Here is a 26,300-nt window from a genome sequence, read left to right on the forward strand (position 1 = left end):
GGCCCCTGAGCTGACGTTTTAACTAATACCATTTTGGGGTAGGTACAGTTAGCACATTCACAGATATTTGCACACTGTTGTTTTAATTAATTAATTTTGTATATATTTCAGGGTTCTTGTTTTTCTTGTCACTCTTTTCTTTCTCTTTTTGTTTATACTACTATCATACTACATATTTTATTTATTTATCTAATTATATTTATCTAATAATTTTCACATATATGTATAAATGTGTGTTTTAGTATATTCAGTGGGGAAAATAAGTATTTGATACACTGACTATTTTGCAAGTTTTCTCTCCTACAAAGAATGGAGAGATCTGTAATTTTTATTGTATGTACACTTCAACTGTGAGAGACAGAATCTAAAAATAAAAAAACAGAAAATTACATTATATGATTTTTGCATAATTACAGAGGTCAGATATTTCCTCGAGTTCTTGACCAAGTGTGCACACACTGCAGCAGGGATTTTGACCTACTGTTCCGTACAGATCTTCTCCAGATCTTTTAGGTTTTCCTGGACAACATTGCGTTTCAGCTCTCTTCAAAGATTTTCTATTGGGTTCAGGTCTGGAGATTGGCTAGGCCACTCCAGGACCTTGAAATGCTTCTTTCGGAGCCACTCCTTAGTTGCCCTAGCTGTGTGTTTCAGATCAATGTCCTTCTGGAAGACCCAGCCATGACCCATCTTCATTGCTCTTCCTGAGGGAAGGACGTTGTTGGCTAGAATCTCGCGATACATGACCCTATCCATCCTCCCTTCAATACGGGGCAGTCCTCTTGTCCCCGTTGCATAAAACACCCCCAAAGTATGATGTTTCCCCCACCATGCTCATGGTTGGGACGGTGTTCTTGGGGTTCTCATCCTTCTTCCTCCAAACACAAAGTGCAGTTGATACCAAAAAGTGTTATTTTTGGCTCATCTGACCTTCTCCCATGGCTCCTCTGGATCATCCAGATGGTCATTGGCGAACTTCAAACGGGCCTGAACATGTGCTGGCGTGAGCAGGGGGACCTTGCATGCTCTGCAGGATTTTAATCCATGACGGCGTAGTGTGTTACTAACTGTAATGTTTGAGAATGTGGTCCTAGCTCTCTTCAGGTCATTGACCAGGTTCTCCGATGTAGTTCTGGGCTGATTCTTGACTAGTGATGAGCGAACCCCCTGATGTTCAGGATCGGCAGGTTCGCCCGAGTTTTTCTGTAAAGTTCGGGGCCGAAGATGACGCTAACTTGCGTCCGAACCCCGAACTCGGACTTTACAGATATGGGATGGGGTGGGGGAGCCTGTAAAAGAAAGCATAACATTAATAATAAACATTAAAATGATACTTACCTGTCCAGCGACACATCCTCCCGTCTCGCTGTCTCCTGGCCGCATCTGCTTCCAGGGCCGCTCATTACCTTCCGGCGGTTTTTCACTGCACTCGGCAGTCTTCGTTTTTTTTCCGACAGTGTTTGTGCGGTGACGTCAACGCACGAACACTGTAGGAAAAAGCCGAAGATTGCAGAGTGCAGTGAATAAGGTAATTAGTGTCCCCGGAAGCAGATGCAGCCGGGAGACAGCGGGACGGGAGGACGCTTCGCTGGACAGGTTAAGTATAATTTTTATAATGTTTATTATTAGTTTTATGTTTTCTTTTACGGACCCTGGACCCAAACTGTAACACGTGTTTCCCATGGAAACCCGTGCTCAGGACCTTGTGACCGCGGTCCCGAACTTTACTGTTTGGGTTCGCCTATTGCTATTCCTGACCTCTCTCAGAATCATCCTTACCACACGAGGTGAGATCTTGCATGGAGCCCCAGACTGGGAAAGAATGACAGTCATCTTGTGTTTCTTCTATTTTCTAATAATTGTGCCAACATTGGTTGCCTTCGCATCAAGCTGCTTGCCTATTCTATACCCATCCCAGCCTTGTCTACAATTTTGTCCCTGATGTCATTAGAAAGATCTTTGGTCTTGTCCATGGTGGAGAGGTTGGAGTGTGATTGAATGTATGATCAGGTGACTTTTTTATACAGGTAACAAGTTGAAACATATGCAATTAAAACAGGTAATGAGTGCAGAGTAGAAGGGCTTGTTAAAGAAAAACTAACCGGTCTATGAAAACCAGAATTCTTGCTGGTTAATATGTGAACAAATACTTATTTTATACAATAAAATGCAATTTAATTATTTAAAAATCATACAATGTGATTTTCTGTTTTGTTTTTTTTTTTAATTTTAGATTCTGTCTCTCACATTTGAAGTGTACCTACGATAAAATTTACAGACCTCTCCATTGTTTGTAGGTGGGAAAACTTGCAAAATCGGCAGTGTATCAAATACTTATTTTCCCCACTGTATACCAGTTATTTACATAAGGTTTATAGAAAAAAAAAATTATCATGTACTTCGCATGTTGCATATGTTGCCACTTTAATTAAAGGTAAAGACATTGTCAAAGATACACAGCTGGGGGGTAGGTTCAAACAGAACCCACCACTGGTACCACTTTGTCAAGGATGACATTGGAGAGATTACACAGATCCCACTGCTGCCACCGCTTGTCAAAGGAATGCAACTCCGCTGCTGCCAGTTGTCAGGACAATTACGCGATTGACTGACGAGTGATCCATGAGGCCGTGTCTGCTCACACTACTAGCCTGGTTATTGGGAACTAACAATGAGTGTATGGTATAGGCACCTCTAATTCCAAAACTTGACATGTTTATATACTGTATATACCCCGTTACGGTCACTGACAGCTCCACAATAACAAAAGAATTACTAGGTGCCACCAATCGTTTCTACAGGCCGATTAGACATCCAGCATCACTACATCCTGCATACAGCCTTCCATCACACAGTAATAGGAAATATCACACATCAGTTTAAATAGTGAAGAACCTGACTGTCTTACAGAGCCAAGCATGACTATAAATATTCGAGAAGGGGTACTATTTTGTTCTCCTTTTATCTCATAAAGTTCCCCTTTTTTAATATGTTTCTGTTTATTTCCAGGCATTAAACAGAAGACTTTCTACTCAAGGAAGGAGCTGCAATATTTGTACTTTGTTCATTCACTTAATGTTCTCGGAAGGCTGCTGATCTACAAACACGGCAGAAAACTGTTCCCCATAAAACTGAAAAACCGAAAAGGTAACCAGCAATTAGATAATGTACAGAAAGATAGTGTACAGAATACATTAGGTTCTTCCGTACATGGAGTACAAGAGTCAATTCATCTTGTGTTCACAAGATATGTGCATGGCATTTTTTAGACGTTTTCCTACAACCTATAACCATACAGGGAATTTTGTTTTTTTTGCTTGTTGCCTCGATATGGAATAGTGCAGCAGTGTGAGTAAAGCTGGCCATATACTTACAATTAAAGTCAAACAGTAGTTTGATCAGTGATATTGGATTCTTTGGCCATCGTCGGCCTAAACTCTTGTATATGTACTGCCCATTATTTGCTACTTTCCGAAAGCCCATTCGGTCTTACTCTTAAAAGAAGTTGGTCCACAAAGTGAATTTTAACCAATAGATCTTGTAATAATAATAAGTTCAACAATGTTCCTGTGATGAGATAATCTTATAAATGTGCCCCTACAATATACTGTTATTTGCTGTGCCCCCACCATACAGAGCTGCTCCAGTTCATTGTCAGCACATACCACAGCTCGTGGCCCGGGGAAGAAGCATAAGTCACTTATGATGAGTAAGTATACAGATTAGACAGCAGAGGCTCACATCTACTGCTATCTCAGATAACACATTTCTCTGCTTGCTTTATCACAGGAGCGAGTTTTTCTGCTGCATCTCCAACCATCTGAGCTCATCATAAATCAAGTCAGTGACATAGGACCTCCATTGGCCACTGAAATGACATGTCACTAACTTGATATATGATGAGCTCACAGGACTGTTGACACAGCAGAAACACACCTGTGATAAAACAGACAGATAGGGAAATGTGTTCCCTCACACAAATAATGCCAACTAATTATTATGTTTTCTGACCAGGAGCTGTGGTATGTGCTAATCATGAACTGGAACAGCTCTACATTGTCAGACACCGCAAATAACAATACATAGCAGGGGCACATTTATAATATTATGTCAGCACAATAACACTTTTTAACACATTTCAATGTGGAATTTATTATTCTAGATCTATTGATTAAAATGTACTTTGTTCGTGTGACAACCCCTTTGAATATGTGCCTGATTTGCTAGTGTAGTCATTCAGATCCTTCAATCTGATGTATGACTGACTGGCCAATAATTATATGTGTAACTCCATGCTGATGCTGTTAAAAATGATTTTAGATGATGTTGCTCCAAATGTCATTTTTTATTACATGCGCGACAAGCAATGATGGAACTTACTTAACCCTTATCGGGCAATTTCATTAGGCCTTGCAATAAGATTCTATTGTCATTTAGTTATGTGAACAATGTTAGGCTACCCTTTACTAACCTCTCATTCATTCTGGTTTGGAAAAAAGAGTAATTCTGAATAGTAAAAAGTGATAGCGTTGATGTTTTTTGCATCATTGTAACAGTTTTATTTGTCTGTATTTCTATACTTGATATTTCAGAATCAGTCTCCCTGTGTGACCTGATTGTGCTGATTACCCATATAATGTTATATTGCCCAAATGGACAGAAAACAGCCTACACAGGTAATCATTTTTACATTTTGTATTTTTGTTAATTTGCTTATATTATGCAGAAGTTTGAGGTTTTGTGATTTTAATTCAAGAGCATTATAACTTAAAGAGGACCTGTCGCTTCATAAAAAAAAATTAAGTACCTTGTTAAAAAAAAAAAAAAACTCCCCTTCATCTTGCATCTTTTTTCCGTTTTGAGTTGCGTCACTCCATTACAGAGACATTCATATTTATTGCTTTTGGATCACAGTAAGTAAAGTCTCTGCTTGCAGAGATAAGTAAAGAGATAAGATAAGTAAATAGAATTTTTAGAATTGAACACATGTTTTCTTTAATTATTTTTTAGTGAAATGATAATAATAATTTGATTTCTATAGCTCCAACATATTCTGCAGCGCTTTACATTTTAGAGGGGACTTGTACAGAAAATAGACATTAGGCATAACAATAAACACATGAAATGCTGCCAACTCGTGGTCATTTGTGAATGTATTCAGATAATACATGTCCCAACTAATGTTAATCCAAAAAGATTGTTTCAGCTTCAAATGGTTAAAGTAATGCTTTTTTATTAATATAATTAAAAGTTCATAATCCAATTAAAAAATAGTAGAAAAATAGACAGGACCACTCGGGCTTGATCACTGTAGCTTCATTCAACGTGAAAGGTATCAATGCTCCTTCAAAACGTAACCAAATTTTAACACTGCTTAAGAAGAGAAAAACACAGGTGGCCTTCATTCAGGAGACCCACTTTAAACTAGGTAGAGTACCAAACATGTCCTTTTCTTCTTTTCTCACCTGGTACAACAGTTGCAGTGCTTCTGCATCAAAAGGGGTACCCCTTTCACGCACAAAGATTGTCTAGCTGACCAAAAGGGGAGGTATATCTTTGTGAAGGGTTTTTTGGCAAATACTCTTGTGACCTTCGGGAATTTATATCCCCCTAACCAGAACCAACTAGCCTGGCTTACCTAAACTCTTGCTGCCTGTTTAGAGAAGGTTTGTTGATTGTGGCGGAGATTTACACCTAACGTTCCACCCTAGCATAGATGCCTCTAATGGATCCTCCCCCATCTCTCAGAAACTCAGACGGCGGCTTATGAACACATTAGACTCTCTCAACTTACTGGATCGAATTGCTCATCCTACAACTAAAGATTATACCACAGATTTTATTATCTCCTTGTTCTATCACAAGCTCTTCCCTTAATAAAAGCTACCCATATTGACTCAATTATGATTTCGGACCATGCCACTATATATATGGAGGTTAACATCACCACACTACCCCGTCCCGCCATGTTGTGGCGTTTAAATGAATCCTTGCTTGAAAACTCTAGGAACATTGAGACTCTGGAAGTCTCCATCTCTAGATTCTTTTAGTGAAAACATTACTGCTGATAGGGTTACAGCAATTATATGGGAAACACACAAGGCCGTCCTTCGAGGCAAACTTATTGCATTAAGCTCCCATATAAAAAAACAAAGAGAGAAAGAAATTCACTCTGTTTTCCACCAAATCAATGCGATGGAATGCCTTCATAAGAACACAGGGTCCCGGTCGGACCTTGAGGAACTTGCCTCTCTCCGTCACAAATTAAAGGATCTGCTTAATGTTAATTCTGTCAAAACGTACATGTGGAGCAGGCATAGATTCTACTTGCATGGTAATAAGGGCAGCAAGCTCACATCACAGCTTCTAAAGAAACAGAAGGAAAGAAGCTTCATAAAACATATCTATACTAGCTCGAATAGGAGAGTAGTTGGTTCTGATGAGATCACCGAGGCCTTTCAGCACTATTATGAAGAGTTGTATAATCCAGATCTTCCTGACCCTAGAAAAAATAGCGCGGATGCCTCTGATAGAATACAAGCCTTTCTCACCCCCTCTTGCCCTGCCGACGATAACCCCCACTGATTGACACTTCTTTCTAAAGTGACAGCTAAAGAAATTAAAGATACCTTATAATCTATCCCGAATGGGAAAGCTCCAGACCCTTACGGGTTTTCGATAATCTATTACAAACATTTTTCTAATCTTCTAATTCCCCACCTGGTAGACCTTTTCAAATCATTTCTTGCAGTTGCCACCCCCCCTCAACAGGTGCCAGAAGCATTCATTACCATCATCCCAAAGGAAGGTAAAGACGAAAGCCATTGCTGCAACTATCGCCTGATTTCATTGCTTAACGCTGACATGAAACTATGGGCCAAAATACTGGCATCTAGAGTCAATATAGTTCAGAGAAACTAGTACACCCTGACCAAGTAGGCTTCGTGAGAGGGAGGGGAAGGATAATTCCACAAAATTCCTTCCCATTATATTCCCATTAAGGTTCTTCCGTAGTTATTAGATCCTAACTACCAGGATGACTATGATCTCTAGACGACTTTTCCAGATACCCCAATTTTGCATCTAGTAAACAAACAGACTTCGATTACGGAACAATGCTTAACATTGGTGAGAAGCCGCCCACTTGACTTTATCTAAAAGCAACACCTCCAACATATCGTTACAAAAGCCAAACTTCTTCCTAGACCAACGCCAGACTGGAAATGGGTGTACTTTCTGTTAAAGTTACAATCTCCTATTCCTAAGATAACCTCCAAGATATATGCTAATCTGAGCTAATATTCAGCATCTCCCACTCACACACAACCTCCTCACCGCCCCCTATCTGTCGGAGTCCCGCAAGGTTCAGTCCTAGGGCCCCTGCTCTTCTCCATTTACACCTTTGGCCTGGGACAGCTCATAGAATCTTACAGCTTTCAGTATCACCTCTATGCTGATAACACACAGATCTACATCTCTGGAACAGAAATCACCACCCTACTAACTAGAATCCCTCAATGTCTGTCCGCTATTTCATCCTTCTCTGCTAGATTTCTAAAACCTAGCATGGACAAAACAGAATTCATCATCTTTCCCCATTTCACGCGACCCCCCCCAACAAACCTATCCATTACAGTAAATGGCTGCCCACTCTCCCCAGTCCCACAAGCTTGCTGCTTCTGGGTAATCCTTGACACTGATCTCTCCTTCAAACCACATATCCAAGCCCTTTCCACTTCCTGCCGCCTTTAACTCATAAATATTTCACAGATCCGTACATTCCTAAACCAAGAATCTGCAAAACCCCTAGTCCATGCCCTCATCATCTCCCGCCTTGACTACTGCAACCTCCTGCTCGGTGGCCTCCCCTCGAACACTCTCGCATCCCTCCAATCTATTCTAAACTCTGCTGCCCGACTAATCCACCTGTCCCGCCGCTATTCCCCGGCCTCTCCCCTTTGTCAATCCCTTCACTGGCTCCCCATTGCCCAGAGAATCCAGTACAAAACCCTAACCATGACATACAAAGCCATCCACAACCTGTCTCCTCCATACATCTATGACCTCGTCTCCCGGTACTTACCTGCACGCAACCTCCGATCCTCACAAGATCTCCTTCTCTACTCCCCTCTTATCTCCTCTTCCCACAATCGCATACAAGATTTCTCTCGCACATCACCCCTACTCTGGAACTCTCTACCGCAACATATCAGACTCTCGCCTACCATCGAAACCTTCAAAAAGAACCTGAAGACCTACCTCTTCCGACAAGCCAACAACCTGCAGTAACCACCGATCGACCAAACCGCTGCATGACCAGCTCTATCCTCACCTACTGTATTCTCACCCATCCCTTGTAGATTGTGAGCCCTCGCGGGCAGGGTCCTCTCTCCTCCTGTACCAGTCGTGACTTGTATCGTTTAAGATTATTGTACTTGTTTTTATTATGTATACCCCTCCTCACATGTAAAGCGCCATGGAATAAATGGCACTATAATAATAAATAATAATAATCTCATTCATCCTAAAATGCATTTTAAACCATTATACATCTCCTCTTGGGAAGCTGAATTAAAAATATTTCTATCTTCACGGAGGTTCGCTCAATTTTAAAAAATTTGCACAGCTTTTCCCTGTGCGTACTTCTACAATAAAACGCTTCTAAGTTCTTTTTGATGGTACCGAACACCAGAAAACCTGTACCACTTGGGCCTGAGTGAATCTCCCCGGTGCTGGAGATGTCAAAAATTTAAGGGCACTCTAACACATATCTTTTTGTCGTGCCCTGCAATAGAGAACTACTGGAAGGGTATTAACAAAGCCCTTCAAATCTTAGAGCTGATAAATAGAAATATGTCAGCAACAGAAATTTTACTTTCTCTTCCATCTAAAGACTACACCCCCAAAAAACATAACTTGGTTCCGCTACTATTGAGAGTAGCTAAGCATTTGATACCACTACACTGGAAGCAACCCTCCCGTCCAACTCTGAACGAATAGGTTAATAAAGTTAACGATATCCAGAGACCAGAAGAGTTATCTAGCTGGGAAACTCATACACATTCTCAATTCTTCAAAATCTGGCATCCTTGGACTAAAAATTCCCAGAGGCTGAGAACTCCCCTTTCATTGGGAACATCGATCCCCCACTGAACCCTTCCCCATCTTTTGATGAGCCCATATTGTGTCCGTTATCTATAATTTTTCCACCTTTCCTTCTGCAGTGGTCGAGCCTGACGCCCTTTATGCTATGCCTTTCCCGTCGCCTCTATTGCATCCTTGTAGCTCCTGCTTCCCCTTCTGTCACCCAATGTTGTGATTTAATTTTTCCTGTCTACATACACGGTCTATAGATACATACTTTTATGTTACACACTACTAGCTTTGATGGTCCTGCCATTTGTCTTCTCGTATGATCAGATTATTGACTGCAAAATTCTCTAGTCTAGTTATTTTCGCTACCAACGCCTGTTGCCTGATTCCCCTCTTTTTTCTCTTTTTTTTTTCCCTTTTTTCAGACTGTAGTTCATAGTTACTGTGTAGTGATTACACTGTTTATACTATCCAATTGTTTTATGTAGACATTTGATGTAATGCAAATACCTAGTACCAACATTATCACTTGCGTTCGACATATTGCATCTTTGGTCCTATGTTGAAAAAGTTATCTGTTCAAATGTTTACTGTTCACTTTTAAAAAAAAAGTTAAATAAAGAATTGTTAAAAAAAAATAGTAGAAAAAAAAGAGACAACAATACATCCGTAGATCCTGGGCATGGCTAGCAAGAGCATGCAGATCACAAGCTTTCATCAAGTCATGGCTTGTATTAGGAATAAATTAGGACCAATCATTGGAAATTCTGTATAAATATTAATTTCGCGTATAAATATGAATATTCCATTGTATCAAGGAAAACGCTCTAGTTGCAGAGAAAAACCACTTTCTCAATAAAACATTCATGATGATTGAAAAAGATTAAAACTCCGTCTTGCCATCCAACGCGTTTTGTTCTTGTATGTTCTTACAGTGAATGAAATAAGTATTTGATCCCTTGCTGATTTTGTAAGTTTGTGCACTGACAGACATGAACAGTCTATAATTTTAAGGGCAGGTTAATTTTAACATTGAGAGATAGAATATCAAAAATAAAATCCAGAAAATCACATTGTATAAATTATACAAATTTATTTGCATTTTGCAGTGAGAAATAAGTATTTGATCCCTCTGGCAAGCAAGACTTAATACTTGATCACAAAACCCTTGTTGGCAAGCACAGCAGTCAGACGTTTATTGTAGTTGATGATGAGGTTTGCGCACATGTCAGGAGGAATTTTGCTCCACTCCTCTTTGCAGATCATCTCTAAATCATTAAGATTATGAGGATGTCGTTTAACAACTTGGAGCTTCAACTCCCTCCAAACATTTTCTATGGGATTAAGGGCTGGATACTGGCTAGGCCACTCCATGACCTTAATGTGCTTCTTTTTGAGCCACTCGTTGCCTTGGCTGAATGTTTTACCGTACATGACTCCATCCATTCTCCCATTGGTGCCGTGAAGTAGTCCTGTGCCCTTAGCAGAGAAACACTCCCAAAACATAATGTTTCCGCCTTCATACTTGACAGTGGGGACAGTGATCTTTGGGTCATAGGCAGCATTTCCCTTCCTCCAAACACAGCAAGTTGAGTTAATGCCAAAGAGATCAATTTTTGTCTCAGCTGACCACAGCACCTTCTCCCAATCACTCACAGAATCATCCAGGTGTTCATTGGCAAGCTTCAGATGGGCCTGCACATGTGCCTTCTTGAGCAGGGGGACCTTGCGGGCACTGCAGAATTTTAAACCTTTACGTCGTAATGTGTTACCAATGGTTTTCTTGTTGACTGTGGTCTCAGCAGCCTTGAGATCATTAACAAGTTCCCCCCGTGTAGTTTTAGGCTGATCTCTCACCTTTCTCATGATCAAGGATACCCCACGGGGTGAGATTTTGCATGGTACCCCAGATCGATGTCGATTGACAGCCATTTTGTATTTCTTCCATTTCTCCTTCATCTCATTGGGGGACACAGGACTGTGGGTGTATGCTATTGCCGCCAGGAGGCTGACACTAAGTAGATAAAAAAAAGTTAGCTCCTCCTCCGACATATACACCCTGACACTGGCCGAGACAGCTCCAGTTTATGCATAGTGTCCATAGGAGGCACATCTCTGTTTTTTTTTCCCAGATTCTTTTTCTTTAAAACCATGAAGATGAGACAGGGGCGACGGACCCTTTTGAAAGGGTTCCATCTCCCCAAACCTACAACGGGCGAGCACGTGGAGTGTCGCCTCCACGTATCCTCTCCCGCGACGTAGGAACACTTGCCGGACTTGCCCATGTCCACCCTAAGGTAACGAAACCCTAGGCTGTACAGGCACACATTGTCTGTCCGTGTAGCCTCCACTTCATCACCAATGCACTGACAGCGGTGATTATGAGAGGCAGACGGTCCCTCTCTTCACCTACTGAAGGGGTGCCTGCACCGTCTAATACTTAAGCCCCCCTCGACCTTGTTTTTTTGGCAGTGGTGGGCTGGAGGGCTCCGTCAGAGCTATGGGTTATGTTGTCTGCCAGGATGGCGCGGTTTTGTTCGCAGCAGTGGCGCTGCTGGAAACTATATCCCGGGTACTTCCCCATCAAGTCCCCGGCTCTCGACATGTTAGGCCGCGGGCGGAAGTCCCGCCCCCTTTTTACCGCGTCTTCTTCCGGCGGTCACGCCCCCTCCCCGGGAAAGATCCAGGAGCAAATCTAGGCCCCGGCTTCTGCCTGTAGTAGGCCACAGCTGGAAAAACCCTTCCCTCTCGCAGTGGATCCGCCATCCAATCGAGCACACTGTGTTATAAGGATGACGCTAACACTTCTCCCGGTGACAGCCTTCACTACAGGCACGAGGACACAGGACTGGGGTAAGTGCTACTCCCCCCAGCCTGACAGCTGAAATACTTGGTTCAGCAGCGTTATTTTTTTTTGAGGGTGCGATTGTCAGCACCAACAGCAGCAGTCACCATGTCTAGAAGGACAAAGTCTCACACGGTTTTATATACCACGTGTGTTGCCTGTCTGTCTGCTTTTCCGCGTGCCCAGAGCCACCGTCTCTGTGAGGCCTGCGATTCCGAGTGCGCTCAGGAGCCCTCCCCTGTGTCTCTGTCCAGTGCACCTGTATCTGAGACCGCGGTGTCCCCCCCGAATGGGTCGCATCCTTGACACAGTGTATGTCGTCCTTGACTAAGGCGATCGAGTCCCTCCAGACCCCAGGTGGGGCCAGGGACGATGGTTCATCTGTCTTAGAAAAATCCTCTGGTTCACAGGAACCTCCGGCCTGCAGGGGCCGTACTCCCTCTAGGCAGACGCGGGGGAAATGAACCCATACAGCGTCTCCCAGTCCGTCAGGTGCATCTGCATCCTGGAGTTCCGTGTCCCGTTCTCCCTCTCCTTCAGAGGTGAGTGAACATGGTTCGGACTATGACTCCGAAGGTTCTCTCGATTTAGAGGCTCCTAAGATTACCAAGAGTCAGTAGACAGCCTCATCGAGGCCGTTAATCAAACCTTGGGAGTGGAGGACGAAGCCACCTTGACTTCCGGTCATAAGTTGTCTTTTAAGAGGTTCAAGCAGCCTCATAGAGTTTTTTCCGCTCATCCGGAATTTGAGGACCTAGTCCAGCGCCACATGGAAAGGCCGGACAGGCGCTCCTCGGGTCAAAAAGCTCTAAGTGCAAGATATCCTTTTTCCCCAGAGTTACGTAAAAAGTGGGTAGAATCTCCTGCGGTAGATCCACCTGTTTCTCGATTGGCCTCTAATGCTCTCTTATCCCTGCACAATGGTTCCTCTATTAGGGATCCAACGGATCGGCTCATAGAGAGTTTAGCTCGTTCTGTTTTTGGGCCTCTGGCTCAGCTCTCGCGCACTCTTTTGCGGCGACCTGGGTAGCCAAAGCCATAATATCCTGGTCAGAGTCTTTAACCAAGGTTCTTCAGGATAGAGGATTACCGATAGATGTGACGGAAATGTCAAATCAGATAGCTTTAGCTGGAAGTTACCTGATCAATGCATCCTTGGATGCAGCAAATTGTGCTGCATTAGCAGCTGCTAATGCAATATCCATTAGAAGGGCTCTATGGCTGAGAACTTGGCGGGTGGATTCTACCTCAAAGAAATCTCTAACAAGTCTCCCCTATCAGAGTGGCCAACCTTTTGGCGAAAAGGTGGATCAACTCATTTCAAATACTACAGGAAAGAGTAATTTTCTCCCACAACAAAAAGTTAAACAGCCATTTCGTTGCCAATTTCAGGCGAGGTTTAAGCCCTTTCGTAACTCCAGGTGGACCACAGCGGCAAACCCTGTCGGTCCAGGTCGGTCTAGCCAAGACAGAGACCATCAGGTCTCGTATAGAGCCAACCCATTGGGGAGAATGCGGTCCCAATGGCCAAGGTCAAGGGGATCTAGATCCCATCGTCCTCAGCCAAATGACTGGAGGCATCCGCGGCTCATTTCCAACAGAGTAGGCGGTCGTCTGCTCTTGTTTCATCAGTCTTGGCTCACCGTCGTTTCCGACAGATGGGTAAGAGACCTGGTGTCTTCGGGGTACAAGATAGAGTTTCTCTCTCTTCCACCGAGCGGTTTTTTTCCATCCCGTCTCCCCAGTTCAAAAACCCATTTGCATTGGTCAAAGCAGTCGAATCCCTTCAGCACAACAGGGTCATTTCTCCCGTACCAAGGGAACAAAGGTTTCAGGGGTTTTATTCCAACCTATTCATCGTTCCCAAAAAGGACGGAACAGTAAGGCCCATTTTGGACCTAAAGTGTTTAAACAAATTTGTCTGCATTCGTCGGTTCCGAATGGAATCCCTCCGGTCAGTCATTGCGGCTATGGAAAAGGGAGAATTCCTAGCCTCCATAGATATTCAAGATGCCTATCTTCATATCCCCATATTTCCTTCACATCAAAAGTTCCTGAGCTTTTCCATAGGCGATCGGCACTTTCAGTTCAAAGCCTTGCCCTTCGGGCTTGCCACAGCTCCCAGAATATTCACACAGGTAATGGCAACAGTTGTGTCTATTCTGCATTCCCGGGGCATAGTCATCATGCCATATTTAGACGACCTTTTGGTAAAAGGTTCAACTTTTCGGGCATGCGAGGAGAATGTCAACATTACTATGGATACTCTGTCTCGCCTAGGGTGGCTAGTGAATTTAAAGAAGTCGTCTCTGGTGCCATCCCGAAAAATATCCTTTCTAGGGATGGTCTTCGACACCTCCCAAGGTCTGACGGTCCTTCCCCAGAACAAGGTCCTGACCCTCCGGCAGGAAGTGAGGGTCCTTCGCCAACCAGGCGCCCACACGATCAGGTTTTGCATGAAGGTCTTAGGAAAGATGGTGGCAGCAATAGAGGCAGTGCCTTTTGCGCAACTCCATCTTCGCCCTCTCCAACATGCGCTTTTAACATCCTGGGACAAAAGTCCATCCTCTCTCAATCTCAGGTGTCGTCTGTCTCCCCAAGTCAGACAAGCTCTGACATGGTGGACAGTGAGTCCCTCTCTGCAGCAGGGAAAGCCTTTTCCTCCAGCCCATTGGTGTTGTGAATTCCGTTCTCGAACTTCCTCCTGTGGTCATGAATGGTACTTCGGTGAGTTCTGTCCGTGGACTCCCTCTGGTGGCTGTGAGTGGAGCTGCTGGTTCTGAGATTCCTTCTCCAGCTGCCCTCGTTTGGGGCTAGGCTGATTCTCTATTTAACTCCACTCAGATCGTTACTCCATGCCAGCTGTCAATGTTTTAGTACTGGTTCAGATCTCTCCTGGATCTTTCTGAGGACCTGTCTACTCCAGCACAAGCTAAGTTCCTGCTTGTTCATTTGTTACATATGGTTTTTCTTGCTAAGTTCTAGTCCAGCTTGCTATCATGAAACTACCTGGCTAGCTGGAAGCTCTGGGGGTGCAGAGTGGCACCACCGCATCGTGAGTCGGTGCGGGGGTATTTTTTGCACACTCTGCGTGGTTTTTGTAGCTTTTTGTGTTGACCGCAAAGATCCCTTTTCTATCCTCAATCTGTTTAGTTAGACTGGCCTCTCTTTGCTAAAACCTATTTCATCCTGTGTTTGTGATTTCCTCTTATCTCACAGTCAATACTTGTGGGGGGGCTGCTTTTACCTTTGGGGAAATTTCTCTGAGGCAAGTAAGGCTTTGTTTCCTTTCTTTAGGGGTAGTTAGCTCTTAGGCTGTGAAGAGGCGTCTAGGCAGAGTCAGGCACGCTCCACGGCTGTTTCTAGTTGTGTTGATAGGAGTAGGGTTTGCGGTCAGCAGAGTTCCCATTTCCCCAGAGCTCGTCCTGATTCCGTGTTTAACTATCAGGTCATTCCTGGTGCACCTAACCATCAGGTCCATAACAGTATTGGATTGGAAATCAATGTCGGTGTCCAGTTGGGGGTGTCAAGGGGTACATGGGGATGTTTCATTATTGTCAATTTCTTCCTCCACTCCTTCTGAAGTCCCTGAGTTTTTGTCGGATTACCGGGATGTATTTGATGAGCCCAAGTCTAGTACCCTACCTTCTCATAGGGATTGTGATTGTGCTATTAATTTGATTCCTGGTAGCAAGTTCCCTAAGGGACGACTTTTCAATTTGTCTGTGCCAGAACACGCCGCTATGCGGAGTTATATAAAGGAGTCTTTGGAGAAAGGGCATATTCGCCCGTCGTCGTCACCATTGGGAGCAGGGTTCTTTTTTTGTGGCCAAGAAGGATGGTTCTCTGAGACCTTGTATAGATTACCGCCTTCTTAATAAAATCACGGTCAAATTTCAGTACCCTTTGCCTCTACTGTCTGATTTATTTGCTCGGATTAAGGGGGCTAGTTGGTTCACCAAGATAGACCTTCGAGGGGCGTATAATCTCATGCGTATTAAACAGGGCGATGAATGGAAAACAGCATTTAATACGCCCGAGGGCCATTTTGAGTACCTGGTGATGCCATTCGGCCTTTCTAATGCTCCCTCTGTGTTTCAGTCCTTTATGCATGACATCTTCCGAAAGTATCTGGATAGATTCATGATCGTATATTTGGATGATATTTTGGTCTTTTCGGATGATTGGGAGTCCCATGTGAAGCAGGTCAGAATGGTGTTCCAGGTCCTTCGTGCTAATTTCTTGTTTGTAAAGGGATCTAAGTGTCTCTTTGGAGTTCAGAAGGTTTCCGTTTTGGGCTTCATTTTTTCCCCTTCTACTATCGAGATGGATCCTGTTTCTGGGCTTTGCCAATTTTTACCGTCGCTTCATCGCTAATTTTTCTAGTGTTGTTAAACCATTGACTGATTTGACCAAGAAGGATGCTGATGTGGTGAATTGGTCCTCTGCGGCCGTTGAGGCTTTTCAGGAGTTGAAACGTCGTTTCTCTTCGGCTCCTGTGTTGTGTCAGCCAGATGTTTCGCTCCCTTTTCAGGTCGAGGTTGATGCTTCTGAAATTGGAGCAGGGGCTGTTTTGTCTCAGAGAAGTTCTGATTGCTCTGTAATGAAGCCATGCGCTTTCTTTTCGAGAAAGTTTTCGCCTGCTGAGCGTAATTATGATGTTGGCAATCGGGAGTTGTTGGCTATGAAGTGGGCATTCGAGGAGTGGCGACATTGGCTTGAAGGAGCTAAGCATCGCGTGGTGGTCTTGACAGATCACAAGAATCTGACTTATCTCGAGTCTGCCAAGCTGTTGAATCCTAGACAGGCTCGTTGGTCGCTGTTTTTCTCCCGTTTCAATTTTGTGGTTTCGTACCTTCCGGGTTCTAAGAATGTGAAGGCTGATGCCCTTTCAAGGAGTTTTGTGCCTGATTCTCCTGGGGTTCCTGAGCCGGCTGGTATTCTCAGAGAGGGGGTAGTTCTGTCTGCCATCTCCCCTGATTTGCGGCGGGTGCTGCAGGAGTTCCAGGCTGATAGACCTGACCGTTGTCCAGCGGAGAAACTGTTTGTCCCTGATAGATGGACTAATAGAGTTATCTCTGAGGTTCATTGTTCGGTGTTGGCTGGTCATCCTGGGATTTTTGGTACCAGAGATTTGGTGGCTAGGTCCTTTTGGTGGCCTTCCTTGTCGCGGGATGTGCGTTCTTTTGTGCAGTCTTGTGGGACTTGTGCTCGGGCTAAGCCCTGCTGTTCTCGTGCCAGTGGGTTACTTTTGCCCTTGCCGGTCCCGAAAAGGCCTTGGACGCATGTTTCCATGGATTTTATTTCAGATCTTCCTGTTTCTCAAAAGATGTCGGTCATCTGGCTGGTTTGCGATCGCTTCTCTAAAATGGTCCATTTGGTACCCTTGCCTAAATTGCCTTCTTCCTCTGATTTGGCTCCATTATTTTTCCAACATGTGGTTCGTTTGCATGGCATTCCGGAGAACATCGTGTCTGACAGAGGTTCCCAGTTTGTTTCAAGGTTTTGGCGGTCCTTTTGTGCTAAGATGGGCATTGATTTGTCTTTTTCTTCGGCTTTCCATCCTCAGACAAATGGCCAAACCGAACGAACCAATCAGACTTTGGAAACTTATCTGAGATGCTTTGTTTCTGCGGATCAGGATGATTGGGTGACCTTCTTGCCATTAGCAATCACTGTGGTGATTCCGCGCATGTTATATCAGCATGCTCTAAACGTACTAGGAAGGTTGACAAGTCTGTTTCTATTGGCACTTTACAGTCTAAATTTCTTCTGTCTGTAACTCTGATTTGTTCATTATCAGTTATTACCGTGGATGCCTATGTGGACTCTGGCGCCGCTCTGAGTCTCATGGATTGGTCCTTCGCCAGGCGCTGTGGGTTTGATTTGGAGCCTCTTGAAGTTCCTATACCTCTGAAGGGTATTGATTCTACACCTCTGGCTTGTAATAGACCACAGTTCTGGACGCAAGTGACTATGCGTATGACTCCAGACCATCAGGAGATGATTCGCTTCCTCGTGCTGCATAATTTACATGATGTTTTAGTGCTTGGATTACCATGGTTACAATCTCATAACCCAGTACTGGACTGGAAAACTATGTCTGTGTTAAGCTGGGGATGTCGGGGGGCTCATGGGGACATACCTTTGGTTCCTATCTCGTCATCTATTCCCTCTGAGATTCCGGCATTTTTGTCGGATTTTGGGGATATTTTTGAAGAGCCTAAAATTGGTTCTCTCCCTCCCCACAGAGAGTGTGATTGAGCCATAGATCTGATTCCAGGCAGTAAATTTCCAAAGGGTCGTTTGTTTAACCTATCTGTACCTGAGCATGCTGCCATGCGAGAGTATGTTAAGGAGTCCCTGGAAAAGGGACATATTCGTCCTTCTTCATCACCTTTAGGAGCTGGGTTTTTCTTTGTCTCTAAAAAGGATGGCTCGCTGAGGCCTTGTATTGATTATCGACTCCTGAATAAAATTACTGTCAAATATCAGTATCCGTTGCCGCTGCTTACTGATTTGTTTGCTCGCATAAGGGGGGCTAAGTGGTTCTCCAAGATTGATCTCCGTGGGGCGTATAATTTGGTGCGAATTAAGCAAGGGGATGAGTGGAAAACCGCATTTAATACGCCTGAGGGCCACTTTGAGTATTTAGTAATGCCTTTCGGCCTTTCTAATGCACCTTCAGTTTTTCAGTCCTTTATGCATGATATTTTCCGTGAATATCTGGATAAATTTATGATTGTGTATTTGGACGATATTTTGATTTTTTCTGAGGACTGGGAGTCTCATGTTCAGCAGGTCAGGAGGGTTTTTCAGGTCTTGCGGGAGAATTCTCTGTGTGTAAAGGGTTCTAAGTGTGTTTTTGGGGTTCAGAAAATTTCCTTTTTGGGGTACATTTTTTCCCCTTCTTCTGTTGAGATGGACCCTGTCAAGGTTCGGGCTATTTGTGACTGGACGCAGCCTACTTCTCTAAAGGGTCTTCAGAAGTTCTTGGGCTTTGCTAATTTTTATCGTCGATTTATAACTGGTTTTTCTGGTGTTGCTAAGCCTCTTACGGATTTGACTAAGAAGGGTGCTGATGTTGCCAATTGGTCCTCTGCCGCTGTGGAGGCCTTTCGGGAACTTAAGCGCCGCTTTTCGTCTGCCCCTGTGTTGCGCCAGCCCGATGTCTCTCTCCCCTTTCAGGTTGAGGTCGATGCTTCCGAGATCGGAGCGGGGGCGGTTTTGTCGCAGAAAAGTTCCGATTGCTCAGTGATGAGACCTTGTGCGTTCTTTTCTCGAAAATTTTCTGCCGCCGAAAGAAATTATGATGTCGGTAATCGGGAGCTTTTGGCCATGAAGTGGGCATTTGAGGAGTGGCGTCATTGGCTTGAGGGTGCTAGACATCAGGTGGTGGTTTTGACTGATCACAAGAATCTGATTTATCTTGAGTCTGCCAGGCGCCTGAATCCTAGACAGGCGCGCTGGTCGTTGTTTTTCTCTCGGTTTAATTTTGTGGTCTCATATCTACCAGGTTCTAAGAATGTGAAGGCGGATGCCCTTTCTAGGAGTTTTGAGCCTGATTCCCCTGGTGATTCGGAACCTACAGGTATCCTTAAGGATGGGGTGATATTATCCGCTATTTCCCCAGATCTGCGACGTGCTTTGCAAGAGTTTCAGGCGGATAGACCTGATCGCTGTCCACCTGGTAGACTGTTTGTTCCTGATGATTGGACCAGTAGAGTCATCTCGGAGGTTCATTCTTCTACGCTGGCGGGTCATCCTGGAATTTTTGGTACCAGGGATTTGGTGGCTAGATCCTTCTGGTGGCCATCTCTGTCTCGAGATGTGCGTGTTTTTGTGCAGTCTTGTGATGTGTGTGCTCGGGCCAAGCCTTGTTGTTCTAGGGCTAGCGGGTTGTTGTTGCCCTTGCCTATTCCGAAGAGGCCTTGGACGCACATCTCGATGGACTTTATTTCTGATCTTCCTGTCTCTCAGAGGATGTCTGTTATCTGGGTGGTGTGTGACCGTTTTTCTAAGATGGTTCATTTGGTGCCATTGCCTAAGTTGCCTTCCTCGTCTGAGTTGGTTCCTTTGTTTTTTCAAAATGTGGTTCGCTTGCATGGTATTCCTGAAAATATCGTTTCTGATAGGGGTACCCAGTTCGTTTCTAGATTTTGGCGGGCATTCTGTGCCAGGTTGGGCATTGATTTGTCTTTTTCGTCTGCCTTCCATCCTCAGACTAATGGCCAGACGGAGCGAACTAATCAAACTTTGGAGACGTATTTGAGGTGTTTTGTGTCTGCGGATCAGGATGATTGGGTTGCCTTTTTGCCGTTGGCGGAGTTTGCTCTTAATAATTGGGCTAGTTCGGCCACTTTGGTTTCCCCTTTCTTTTGCAATTCGGGGTTTCATCCCCGTTTTTCTTCTGGTCAGGTGGAGTCTTCGGATTGTCCTGGAGTAGATGCTGTGGTGGATCGGTTGTATCGGATTTGGGAACAAGTGGTGGACAATTTGAATTTGTCCCAGGAGAGGACTCAGCGGTTTGCTAACCGCCAGCGTCGGGTTGGTCCTCGCCTTCGTGTTGGGGACTTGGTGTGGTTGTCTTCCCGTTTTGTCCCAATGAGGGTTTCTTCTCCTAAATTTAAGCCTCGGTTCATCGGTCCCTATAGGATTTTGGAGATTATTAACCCTGTTTCCTTTCGTTTGGACCTTCCGGCATCTTTCGCTATCCATAATGTGTTCCATCGGTCGTTGTTGCGGAGATACGAGGTGCCGGTGGTTCCTTCTGCTGAGCCTCCTGCTCCTGTGCTGGTTGAGGGTGAATTGGAGTACGTTATAGAGAAGATCTTGGACTCCCGTATTTCCAGGCGGAGACTCCAGTATCTGGTTAAATGGAAGGGCTATGGTCAGGAAGATAATTCTTGGGTAACTGCCTCTGATGTTCATGCCTCGGATTTGGTTCGTGCCTTTCATAGGGCTCATCCAGGTCGCCCTGGCGGTTCTTGTGAGGGTTCGGTGCCCCCTCCTTAAGGGGGGGGTACTGTTGTGATCCGCTTTTTGGGCTCCCCTGGTGGTGGCTGGTTGTACTGGAGACTTGTGTGTGCTTTTCTGCCTCAGCTCACCTGCTTCCATCAGTTTTGGGAGTTCCCTATTTAGCCTTGCTCTCCAGTCACTTCCTTGCCGGTCATCATTGTAACCTGAGTCATTCAGTTGCATGTTCCTGCTACTAGTCTGCTGATCAGCTAAGTGGACTCTTGTCCTTATTGTTTTGTATTTCTTGTCCAGTTTACAGTTTTGTCATTTCCTGTTACTGGAAGCTCTTGTGGACTGAAATTGCCACTCCTGTGTCATGAGTTGACACAGGAGTCTTAAAGTAATTTCAGGATGGGTTTTTGAAAGGGTTTTTCAGCTGACCGTGAAGTCCTCTTTTGTATCCTTCCTCTATCTAGTAAGTGGACCTCGCTTTGCTAAATCTACCTTCATACTGTGTATGTCTTTTCCTCTGAACTCACCGTTAATATATGTGGGGGCTACTATCATCTTTGGGGAATTTCTCTAGAGGTAAGCCAGGTCTGTTCCTTCCTCTTCCAGGCGTAGGTAGTTCTCCGGCTGGCGCGTGGCATTTAGGCAGCCGTAGGAATGCTCCCTGGCTACTGTTAGTTGTGTGGTAGATTTAGGTCACGGTCAGCTTGAGTTTCCATCACCCGAGAGCTAGTCTGTTATTTTTGTGTTTCTGATGTTCCCATGCCATTGGGGAATCATGACAGGGCTAGGCTGATTCTCTATTTAACTCCGCTCAGATCGTTACTCCATGCCAGCTGTCAATGTTTTAGTACTGGTTCAGATCTCTCCTGGATCTTTCTGAGGACCTGTCTACTCCAGCACAAGCTAAGTTCCTGCTTGTTCATTTGTTACATATGGTTTTTCTTGCTAAGTTCTAGTCCAGCTTGCTATCATGAAACTACCTGGCTAGCTGGAAGCTCTGGGGGTGCAGAGTGGCACCACCGCATCGTGAGTCGGTGCGGGGGTATTTTTTGCACACTCTGCGTGGTTTTTGTAGCTTTTTGTGTTGACCGCAAAGATCCCTTTTCTATCCTCAATCTGTTTAGTTAGACTGGCCTCTCTTTGCTAAAACCTATTTCATCCTGTGTTTGTGATTTCCTCTTATCTCACAGTCAATACTTGTGGGGGGGCTGCTTTTACCTTTGGGGAAATTTCCCTGAGGCAAGTAAGGCTTTGTTTCCTTTCTTTAGGGGTAGTTAGCTCTTAGGCTGTGAAGAGGCGTCTAGGCAGAGTCAGGCACGCTCCACGGCTGTTTCTAGTTGTGTTGATAGGAGTAGGGTTTGCGGTCAGCAGAGTTCCCATTTCCCCAGAGCTCGTCCTGATTCCGTGTTTAACTATCAGGTCATTCCTGGTGCACCTAACCACCAGGTCCATAACACATTGGCTGGTGGTCACAACGGATGCCAGCCTGCTCAGTTGGGGAGCAGTATTTTGCCACCACACAGCCCAAGGACGCTGGTCCTCAAGGGAGTCAATCCTTCCGATCAACCTGTTGGAGATTCGGGCGATTCGGCTGGCTCTACAGCACTTTCATCCCTTTCTGGCAGGCCACCCGGTCAGGATCCAATCAGACAATGCTACGGCTGTGGCATACATAAATCACCAGGGAGGCACCCGCAGCAGGGCTGCCATGCATGAGGTGAAACAAGTCCTAAGCTGGGCCGAGAGGAACCACTCTGTTATCTCGGTGGTTCATATTCCGGGCAAGGAAAATTGGGCAGCGGACTTTCTCAGCAGGCAGGGCCTTGCGTCTGGGGAATGGTCTCTCCATCCCGAAATTTTGTTGCAGATATGCCAGCGTTGGGGAACTCCGGACGTGGATCTAATGGCCTCAGGATTGAATGCCAAGGTACCCAGGTTCGTCGCCCGGTATCGAGATCCACAGGCAATCGCGGTGGATGCATTAGTTCTACCTTGGAACCAGTTTCGGCTCCCATATCTGTTTCCCCCTCCGGGACTACTCCCGAAGGTAGTCAGGAAGGTCAAGATAGAGGGAGTTCCCGCAATTCTAGTGGCCCCAGATTGACCTCGTCGGTCATGGTACGCAGACTTGCTGCAGTTGCTCGCCGAAGCTCCTTGGCGGCTGCCAACCCGTCTGGATCTTCTGTCACACGGCCCGATATTCCACCAGAACTTAGAGGCTCTGCGTTTGACGGTTTGGCCGTTGAATCTTGGTTTCTGACGCAGGCTGAGTTTTCTCAGAACGTTGCTGATACTATGATTAGCGCCCGGAAATCCACCTCAGTGCGAATTTATCACCACACCTGGAAGGTTTACCTTTCATGGTGCAGGAAGCAAAGTCTTCCCCCCTCTTCGTTTCTCCATTCCTAACATCCTAGCATTTCTTCAGGCCGGCCTGGATTCGTACCCTCAGAAGACAAATATCAGCTTTGTCGGTGCTCTTTCAGCGTAAGATAGCTATAAATCTGCAGGTAAAAACTTTTTTACAGGGAGTTTCTCACAAGGTACCGCCTTATAGGGCCCCCCTGGAAGCTTGGGACCTTAATCTGGTCTTAAGCGCACTACAGGAGGCTCCTTTTGAGCCTCTTCAATAAGTCTCTTTATCGAACCTCTCTTGGAAAGTTGTGTTTTTGGTGGCCATAACCTCCATTAGGCGGGTTTCAGAGCTGGCGGCCCTGTCCTGCCAGGCTCCGTATTTAAGGTTTAATCAAGATAAGGTTGTGCTCAGGCTAGTTCTTGCCAAAGGTGGTTTCCTTGTTCCACATTAACGAGGATATTGTCTTACCTTCCTTTTGTCCAACACCAGCGCATCGTGTGGAAAATGCTCTCCATACGTTAGACCTAGTGAGAGCTCTGAGGAGATACGTTTCAAGGACTGCATCTTTTCGTCAGACAGATGTTCTGTTCGTTCTTCCTCAGGGTCGTTGGGACTCGCAGCCTCAAAATCTACCTTAGCCAGATGGATACGATCAACTATTCAGGAAGCCTACCGTATCAAGGGTACGGTCGTCCCGGCTGGGATCAAGGCGCACTCCACTTGAGCAGTGGGGGCTTCCTGGGCGCTTCGGCACCAGGCATCAGCAGAACAGGTTTGCAAGGCCGCAACCTGGTCTAGTCTGCACACCTTGCCAAGCATTATAACATCCATACTCAGGCCTCTGCAGATGCAAGTCTGGGTAGAAGGATTCTTCAGGCAGCGGTAGCACACCTATAGGTGGTAAGTGCCTAGGGGCTTATTCAGCTGGGTTTTCTTCCCACCCAGGGACTGCTTTGGGAAATCCCACAGTCCTGTGTCCCCAGTGAGACGAAGGAGAAACATGGATGTTTGTGTTACTCACCGTAAAATCCTTTTCTCCGAGTCGTTCATTGGGGACACAGCTCCCGACCCTTATTTTTATTGATTATCTCTTTTCAGCCAGTGGCGTTATTCTAGACATGTTGTCTCTATATTAATGCTGTTTTACTTTCTCTCCTACTGCTTTTACACCAAACTGGAGCTGTCTCTGCCAGTGTCAGGGTGTATGTGTCGGAGGAGGAGCTAACTTTTTTTTTATCTACTTAGTGTCAGCCTCCTGGCGGCAGTAGTATACCCCCACAGTCCTGTGTCCCCCAATGAACGACTCGGAGAAAAGGATTTTACGATAACACAAAAATCCATGTTTTCTTACTATTGCACCAACAGTTGTCTCCTTCTCACCCAGCCTCTTACTTATGGTTTTGTAGCCAATTCCAGCTTTGTGCAGGTCTGTGATCTTGTCCCTGACATCCTTAGAAAGCTCTTTGGTCTTGCCCATGTTATAGAGGTTAGACTCTGACTGATTAATTGAGTCTGTGGACCGGAGTCTTTTATAAAGCTGTCTATGTAAGACAGCTGTCTTTAACCCCTTCCCGACCTGTGACACAGCGTATGCGTCATGAAAGTCGGTGCCTTCCCGACCTGTGACGCATATGCTGTGTCACAGAATGATCGCGTCCCTGCAGATCGGGTGAAGGGGTTAACTCCGATTTCACCCGATCTGCAGAGACAGGGGGAGTGGTGCTTCAGCCCAGGGGGGGTGGCTTCACCCCCCCGTGGCTACGATCGCTCTGATTGGCTGTTGAAAGTGAAACTGCCAATCAGAGCGATTTGTAATATTTCACCCAAAAAAACAGTGAAATATTACAATCCAGCCATGGCCGATGCTGCAATATCATCGGCCATGGCTGGAAAACCTAATCTGCCCCCACCCCACCCCACCGATCGCCCCCCCAGTGCTCCGGTGCGCGGTCCGCCCCCCTAATTCGTTCTGTCCGCTCCTCCGTCCTCCTGTCCGCTCCCCCCGTGCTCCGGTGCCCCCTCCCTGTGCTCCGGTCCCCCCCCCCCTGTGCTCCGGTCCCCCCCCCGTGATCCGATCACCCCCCCTTCATACTTACCGGGCCTCCCGATGTCCGTCTGGCTTCTCCATGGGCGCCGCCATCTTCCAATATGGCGGGCGCATGCGCACTGCGCCCGCAGAGTCTGCCGGCTGGCAGATTCATTTCAGAAGTATTTTGATCACTGCGATATAGCCTATCGCAGTGATCAAAATGAAAAAAAAGTAAATGACCCCCTTTATCACCCCCATAGGGACAATAATAAAAATAAATAAAATATTTTTTTTTTTTTCTGCTAGGGTTAGGGTTAGAACTAGGGTTAGAATTAGGGTTAGAATTAGGGGTAGGGGTAGGGTTAGGGGTAGGGTTAGGGCATGTGCACACAGTGCGGATTTGGCTGCGAATCCGCAGCGGATTGCCGCGGATCCGCCGCGGATCCGCAGCGGATTGGCCGCTGCGAATTCGTAGCAGTTTTCCATCAGGTTTACAGTACCATGTACACCTATGGAAAACCAAATCTGCTGTGCCCATGGTGCGGAAAATACCGTGCGGAAACGCTGTGTATTTTCCGCAGCATGTCAATTTTGTGCGGATTCCGCAGCGTTTTACACCTGTTCCTCAATAGGAATCCGCAGGTGAAATCCGCACAAAAAAACACTGGAAATCCGCTGTAAATCCGTAGGTAAAACGCAGTGCCTTTTACCTGCGGATTTTTCAAAAATGGTGCGGAAAAATCTCACACGAATCCGCAAAGTGGGCACATAGCCTTAGGGTTAGGGTTGGAATTAGAGTTAGGGTACCGTCTCACAGTGGCACTTTGATCGCTACGACGGTACGATCTGTGACGTTCCAGGGATATCCATACGATATCGCTGTGTCTGACACGCAGCAGCGATCAGGGACCCTGCTGAGAATCGTACGTCGTAGCAGATCGTTTGGAACTTTCTTTCGTCGCTGGATCTCCCGCTGTCATCGCTGGATCGTTGTGTGTGACAGCTAT

At 45.5% G+C, this 26,300-nt stretch overlaps 1 protein-coding gene across 1 annotated transcript in view; it reads left to right on the plus strand.

Moving 5' to 3' along the window:
- Positions 1 to 26,300, plus strand: part of TBC1D32 (TBC1 domain family member 32) — a 151,283-nt gene that overhangs the window by 54,543 nt on the left and 70,440 nt on the right. Inside the window, exons 13-14 of the mRNA XM_077295932.1 lie at positions 3,010 to 3,147; positions 4,593 to 4,676. Coding sequence (XP_077152047.1) covers positions 3,010 to 3,147; positions 4,593 to 4,676 — 222 coding nt within the window. The remainder of the gene's footprint in view (positions 1 to 3,009; positions 3,148 to 4,592; positions 4,677 to 26,300) is intronic.

The sequence above is a fragment of the Ranitomeya variabilis genome, chromosome 3 (genome assembly GCF_051348905.1).
Source record: "Ranitomeya variabilis isolate aRanVar5 chromosome 3, aRanVar5.hap1, whole genome shotgun sequence".
NCBI lineage: Eukaryota > Metazoa > Chordata > Amphibia > Anura > Dendrobatidae > Ranitomeya > Ranitomeya variabilis.